The sequence below is a fragment of the Poecilia latipinna genome, unplaced genomic scaffold (assembly GCF_001443285.1).
Source record: "Poecilia latipinna isolate Pla-1442-1.1 unplaced genomic scaffold, P_latipinna-1.0 Scaffold897, whole genome shotgun sequence".
Lineage (NCBI taxonomy): Eukaryota > Metazoa > Chordata > Actinopteri > Cyprinodontiformes > Poeciliidae > Poecilia > Poecilia latipinna.
The window spans coordinates 92,501-99,634 of NW_015113513.1; the positions used below are offsets into that span (position 1 = coordinate 92,501).

Sequence of the window (7,134 nt, forward strand, 5' to 3'; positions counted from 1 at the left end):
AAACCAAACCCCCCCCCCCCCCAAAAAAAAAAAGCTGAATAAATAATGATGTAGATTCCAAATATGCTCTCAGCAAGCTCCTGCATTAATTATTCAATAATTTGATTAAAATCTATGTATTATCATAAATAACATCAATAAAATGTTATTTAGAACATTATTAGAACTGCAGCAGTAATGTATATCTATAATATTTTTGCAGGAGAAATGATTGTTGTTTTTGTTTTTAATAACATAAGATCGATTTTAACTTATGGTTTTTTTACTTCTAAATACATACCAGACAGACACAAGTATTTTTCCTCAAGATTATCATAACATGTAGAAAACTGTTACAAATTAAATAGGGCTTTAAACTAAATGTTCTCATTGTCATGGTCGCCACTGTTTCTTAATCCAACATTCTACCTTAAGCGCACTTGATCCACGCCAACGGATCCTGGCTGCTGTCCACAGACAGGCTGCAAACATCTAAGCTTGAAATCCTAAACCAGGGCAACACCTTATTCTGGGAATTATTTGTGAGTCAGTGATGTGTGAGGTATGCTGCTGCTGCTGCTGCTGCTGCTTAACCCACTCAGTTGCTATCGAATTGATGCGGAGAGATACCAGTAGAATGAAGAATAAGTAGAAAACACAGAGACAAACAATGCTTTTCATCTCAGCAGCAGCTGTCAGTAATATGTTTACAGCAAAATAAAGGGTTTTAATTTCTTAATTTGTTATTAATTTGTTGTACAACACGAAAATGTTTGACATTATGAATTAGCTTAGTACGCGTACCTGCGCAGGTTGGTCCGTATCCTCCAACAACTTTGTATCTTCCGTCCCTGGCTGACAGCGCGCGCCGGGTTCTCATCCGGTCGGGAGGAAAATCACCGCCCTCGTGGGTTGTTGCTTCTCACGTCAAACTTCAAAACCAGCGAAGCTTCATGTGTAAACTCCTGGTGTCGATGGAAAGCTCCTCAGCCGTTCATCCAGCTCGCGCTCCTCCCCTCCTCTTCGCCCCCCCGGACTGACACCGACTGCGAATCCAAACCTGGATTTTTCCTCCTTCCGCCGTCTGCGCGCGAGATCCAGGGGCGCCGCCACGGGGTGGGCCGGGAAGGGGGCCACTGTGTTAAATGATTTGTTAATGTAACAAATATTACATAAATGTCTCAGTTCATGTACATCCACTCAGTACCTGCTTGTTGCTTCTGCTTGAATTACAACATTAATGCAGCAGGACTGTAAACAGCCTGGGGTTCTGCAGAGGCTTTAAAGAAGACTAACTTTCAGTTTGTTGTTTGCTCATTTTTCTCCTGTTTAGGTCAGAGGAATTAAACCAGAAAGAAACGTCACAGCATTTAAGCCAGGTATTTTAAAAATATTATTATTATTATTTCCTTGATCTAATCCCATTGGGATCCATATCTCATTTGCACGAGGGACCTGGGTATAAAATCTGCAACACACAACAACCTGCTAATGCAAAAGTAAAACAAATTAAACCATATACACAAGTTTAAAGCAAATTACAAAACTGTTTAAAAGAAATAAGATGGATTAATAGAACAACATCATTGCTTTTGACAATATGGCAAGCTCTGGAGTAAAATGAAACCAGAAACCTTGATAAAGCTCACCAGGAAAAAAGCATGTAGTGCATTAACATTTATTAAAGTTCGATTCTCCACCCCTGGTACCTTGATTATTTTTTTCTTAATGAAGTGCTGATCATATGTTTTTATGTGAAAAGGGACTTGGGGCATCTTAGTCCAAATAAAATGCACCCAGTTTGTCTCTGGTTTTGGAATGGCTTAACCCAATATCACCAGTAGATCCCATACCTTTGATGTATCCCCGTTAAGCTCTCAAAATGGGATTTTCTTCCCAATCCACTCAAGGAAGTTGCTATATGTGCTGTTTATGTACTTTTTTCTCCCCCAGCCACTTCTTCCTTCCACTAAACTTTCTATTAACATGTTTTGGATGCCATCAACTCAGCTCTTTCCCATGCGCACCATGATGTAATATTTGTGTTAAAAGTATTTTCTATTAGTCTAAAAATAAGTCAGTTTTCCACAAAAACTGAATTTAGGGTTTTCATCTGCGGCAAGCAAAATATCAAATGCTCAAAATGCATCCATTGTTCAAATATTGAAGCCTCACAATTTGAACTGTACATATATTTTAGTGTTATTTTGTTTCAGATATACATGTATTAATTAGAAAAATGTGAATTTGTCATTCACTCCCAGTCCTACCTTGTCCATTTTAATCCAATCTTTATATGAAAACTACCAGTAATACACTTTCCTTATACTGACCTGTCTCCTCCAATCTATAGCCATATTGTGGAGCATCTTGTTTTCATCGTGCTTTGTGTGTGTACAGTTCACCTACAGCTTAAGGCAACGGTAAACATAGTGTGTTTTGTACACTTTTTCATCGGGGCGGAATTCAAGAATGACGAAAGCTTGGATTGGTCTCTTATTTATTAACAGACAATTGTTCTGCGAATGTGGCTTCTTCAATAAATTATCAGCTTTTGCACAAAACTAATTAGTTAAGGCATGCTTAGTGAGGCAGAAGTTGCAAAAAAACAAAAAAAAAAACAAAAAAAACAAGGTGTAGTGAAACACAAAGGACCCTCATGGCACATGCATAAGAAGGTTGATTTCTCAGGTGAGAGGAATGAAACGGCACGTTAGCGTTTGAACACTGGAACAAGAACAGTTTACATCGAGAAAAACAACGAGAAGCTTAAAAACACAGTGAACAGCTTCCAGTCTCTTACATGGAGTGTTTCTTTAGAAGACAGGAGTGCATAGACGGGAAAACGGCAGCGTTTCCTGGAATCGACGGGGCTCAACAGGAATGTGACCAACATGCTCTGCCAATGGATCTTCAAAGACAGTAAGAGGTGTTGCTGCAGATTGTTAGCGCCACGTTTGCAAAGCCTGTTTTTTTTTTTGTTTACTTTAAATTCCTAAGAAATGAAATTACAGCTTAAAAAATAAAATAAAATTGGTTGTGCTTTTAGAAGCACATGAAATGAGTCTTTATTATTAAGAACTTTCACAATGAACAATTTCTATTTCAAGCCAGGCAAAAAGCTGCAGCGGCCCCTCCTAATTCAAAATAAAACCATTTAAAATCTTCCCAGGTAAAACACTGCATTAATTCAACTTCTATACCAAATCCTGTAAAAGAACAAACAAAGGAATTAAATTGGGGGACTCCCAGAATCTTGAAATGCATAGCTCTGACAATCAACTTGTCTACGGTGAGATGATTGTGGTTTTATTGTCCCGTGAGGCTGCTGACACCAGGCCAGTAGGTGGCGACAGAGTTGTCTACGATCTCAGGAGGTTCGGTTCAGCTCGGCTCAGTATGTGAGCGGGCTCAGGATGAAGAGACGATCCTCCTCCCTCCGGATCCACTTTAGGAGCTTGTTTACGGCAGAATACGCCAGAGCCTTAGTCGCCAGCGGACTGAAGCAGAGGTAGAGCTCGAAGCCGCTTGTCACCTGCAGGCCAGTAGAAACAACAAAAATGCAGGAAAGGTGGCATGAAAATGCAGCAGGGTGTAACATTCCCTTAAGCTCCCCTACTAAAGATATTTTTTTTTTTTTTAGTTTTTTGATTTTTTTTTTTTTTTTATTTAAATTTTTCTAGGAAACAAGATGGTAAAACTACAAAACAAATTCCCAGATTTGAAATAACAGAAACAGCTTGGACTGGTTTCAGCAGGTTCTCATTACACAACTAAAACACCGAGGATCTCATACTTTATAAAAGCTCCTGCTGTGGGATCACAGCCTGCAGGATTCATCAAGCCAAGTAAAACCAAATGAAAGCATCAAACTCCAGAGACAAAGTCTGAAAGGTAAACAATCCCACCAGTAGGTGGCAGTAACAGAATACTCTCAGAATGCACTCCACACAAAAAATTTCAAGGGCAGCAATTTAAAATACTTTATCCAAAAAGTGAATTGATTCAGATAAGAGTTTTTTCTTGTTTTTATTTTTTTGTTTCTCAAAATTCTGATGTTTAGCTTTTGAATTTTTTTTTATCTATTTATTTATTTTTAATATGAGGTCATTTGTGAGTTTTGGAATTACTTTTGATGTTGGTTTCATTCTAAAATCTTATTTCCATTTACAATAATGAATCTACCAACTGATGAAGCTGAACTTATACATCTCCAAAAAGTAGAATTGTACTTTACAAAGCATTTATTACTGTTTTACAGTAACATTCTTATTTAACTTGAACAAAATCTGCAGCTATTGTCCCTTTAAGTAGCATCAACTGCATGTAGAGCTGCTCAATATACAGCACCACAATTGTCATCCTCAAACTAATATTTGTGATTTTGTAGTTGGGAAGTATTGCTTGAAAGTCATTTTTGGTTGCCTATAATATTACAGACGTGTGATTGAGAGCAATAAAAAAAGTGTCTGAAAGAATATTAAATATTGAGTATTCACTGAACTCCAGTCTAGAACCACACAGCATTCTGGGGGATGTAGGAAGAGGAACTGCTGAAACTCTCACGATAAACTAAGCAAGGCTAGAGGCATCAACTGCAGCATCCAGACACCGACTTGAAGGAGGTGAATAATTATGCAATTGTTTATTTTATTTAAAAGAACAATTTTTTTTCTACAATCTGCACTCCATTTCAAGCAGTGTGGAATTCCTTAATAAAAGCAAAAATGCAGCTTCTGCTGTGATATTTTTACGTTTTGACAGAGACATCCACCCACCATGGCCAGCAGGTTCTCAGCTTCACCGCAGCGGTAGAAGGAGCGCAGCGGTCTGGTCGGGTGGTGCAAACAGCTGTGAAGGTCCTGGTAGAGTCCCATCAGCCTCTCCTGCTCCTCATCAGACTGGTACACCTCAGGTATCTCTGGACTGGACAAAAAAAAAACAAACATAAAAGTACTCAAAAAACATCCAATATCTCAGTTAGAGGATAAAAATGAGCATTTTCACTAGAGTTGCACCGATCCAATATTAAATACTACAAAGGTGTTGAAATGGCACTAAATTATGTATAATATTTGTAAATGTTGGTTATTGGCCATAACAGCAATATTCGAACAAAATTTTCATATCGGTGCATTGATAGTTTTTCAGTGTCAGATTGGTGTTGGCTGATACCAAACCTCAGATATCGGTATCTGAACCAAAAGAAAAAAGTGGATCGGTGCATTCCTAGTTTCCGCCAGACGTTGACCTCTCACCTGGTGTACAAGCCTGAGCTCTTCGACTTGTACAGGAAGTGCCTCAGCTCTGGGATTCCGACCTGCACCACCGAGTAGCTCTGGCACTTGAGCGCCTCCTTCATGGCCTGGTAGGCGCTGCGCTTACTCAGCCTCTCCATGAAGCGCTGCTTGCAGTCCGACATGTTGAAGAAGTCCTCCCTGTCGGTGGAGACCAGGATGAGGCAGAGCTCGGAGCCGGGCTCCAGGTAGGAGATGTGGGCGTGGAAGAAGCCCGCCGTGTTGAACTTGGGCAGGCAGATGGGCGTCCAGCCCTCGCCCTCCCGGAACGACGAAGACGAGCCGACGAGGTTGAAGACCAGGTGCAAGTCTATGTGGTGCAGGAACTGGTCCTTCTTGCGGACCAGCGTGACCAGGCGGTCGCCGGCCAGCAGGATGGAGAACACCAGGTTCTTGGCCTTGGCCGCCTGCAGGCTGGACGACACCACATCCCTGGCGGAACTGGCCAGGGGCAGGCAGGTGACGGCGCTGAGCAGCAGGCCCGGGTCGCGCTCCAGCCGGTGCAGCAGGTTGTCGGTGAGGTACTCAGAGCCGGCCAGCAGGCGACGCAGGTCGTAGTTCTGCTTGTGCTGGAAGATGTGGTTGAGCTGGGTCAGGGTGAGCAGGCTGACGATCTGGTAGTAGATGTACTGAAGCTCCCGGAGCAGCTCCTTCTCCGACTGACTGCTCTTGGCCACGCCCACCAGGACCAGAGGACTCTTAGTGAGGAAAACCACCTTACAGCCGTCTGGGAGCCGAGACACAGAGGGGTCAGGTTGATTAGCTGCTTTGCTGAACGCGTTACCAATCACCAATCAATCAATATTATATGTTATTTTACCACAATTTAAGATAAGGGAGCATTAATTGACTTGACTAGTTTTACTAAAGTATCAAACTCAGCATATCAGGGACAAAACCTGACTGAGTTAATACCAAAGCGTCCTCTGACCTGCGTGGATGGAGCGGATGATGTTCTTCTCCGCCTCTACAAAAGACACCAGCGCCATCATCACCCCCATGGTGCTGGACAGGGCCTCCTCTGTGCCGTAGCGGGTGTAGATCGGCTTTCCGGCCTCGCTCAGCACAAACACGTGTTTTTTGTGGTTCCTCCACGCCTCGCTGGACACGTCCTCCTCTTTTGTCCTGCTCTCGGACGAAGTGTTGCTGTTGAGCCGCTCCTTGGCACTTTTCTCCCCCACCAGCGCGTTGAACTCCTCTTCATCATGTTCCGTTGAATCATCTGACCCTGGCGCCCTCTGAGCTTCTTCCCCAGCCTCGGTGGTCAGGTCTTCATAGGACTGTGTGTGATAGAAAATGGCACTCTGCTGACCAGCGCCTGCATTGATAAAAGGGACAGAATTATTAAAACAAATGGCTTTTAATGGAAGGCGTTACTTAAATACCACAAAAAGACCTGAAATTAAAGTGGTTAGCCAACGGTGCATTTGTCAAAACCTCCTCTAAGTACCTAACCTCATCCATTCGAGATCCACAATCATGGTCGGATTATGATAGGTTTTTATGTTCCACAAAAACGAAACAGAAACAACTGAGTTTAATCTGAAAAAACATCAATATTTGTCTTAGTGGAAACATCCAAAGTGATGATATGTCAGGCTTGGATTTTTTTTTTTATAACATATGTGTCATTTGAATTAGAAGATGAACATATCCAGGAGTTCTGACATGGACCAAGTGGGGGCGCCAAAAACCACAGAACTACTAAAAGTAAACTGGGGGACAGAAGAGTTTTTTCTTACCACTGATTATTAGGGCCACTGTAAATAGAACAAAATAGTACATTTCCACCAAAAAACTAATTTAATTTTTTTTCAGAATAAATAAATAAAGACAGTGATTCCCAAACTTTTTCTTC

At 41.6% G+C, this 7,134-nt stretch overlaps 2 protein-coding genes across 6 annotated transcripts in view; both read right to left on the reverse strand.

Annotated features, from left to right (window-relative positions):
* The window catches only part of mst1rb (macrophage stimulating 1 receptor b), a 29,549-nt gene extending 28,214 nt beyond the window's left edge, over positions 1–1,335 (reverse strand). Inside the window, exon 1 of one of the 2 annotated variants that reach the window (XM_015048683.1) lies at positions 784–1,335. In XM_015048683.1, coding sequence (XP_014904169.1) covers positions 784–859 — 76 coding nt within the window. In that variant the 5' untranslated portion in view covers positions 860–1,335. The remainder of the gene's footprint in view (positions 1–783) is intronic. The other variant, XM_015048684.1, reaches the window with a different exon arrangement.
* Positions 1,336–2,462: 1,127 nt separating this feature from the next.
* The window catches only part of mon1a (MON1 secretory trafficking family member A), a 16,020-nt gene continuing 11,348 nt past the window's right edge, over positions 2,463–7,134 (reverse strand). For 2 of the 4 annotated variants that reach the window (XM_015048680.1, XM_015048677.1), the window contains exons 3-6: positions 6,208–6,594; positions 5,238–6,003; positions 4,758–4,905; positions 2,463–3,514 (exon numbers count right to left, since the gene is read on the reverse strand). In XM_015048680.1, coding sequence (XP_014904166.1) covers positions 3,374–3,514; positions 4,758–4,905; positions 5,238–6,003; positions 6,208–6,594 — 1,442 coding nt within the window. In that variant the 3' untranslated portion in view covers positions 2,463–3,373. The remainder of the gene's footprint in view (positions 3,515–4,757; positions 4,906–5,237; positions 6,004–6,207; positions 6,595–7,134) is intronic. The other 2 variants (XM_015048679.1, XM_015048678.1) reach the window with 2 other exon arrangements.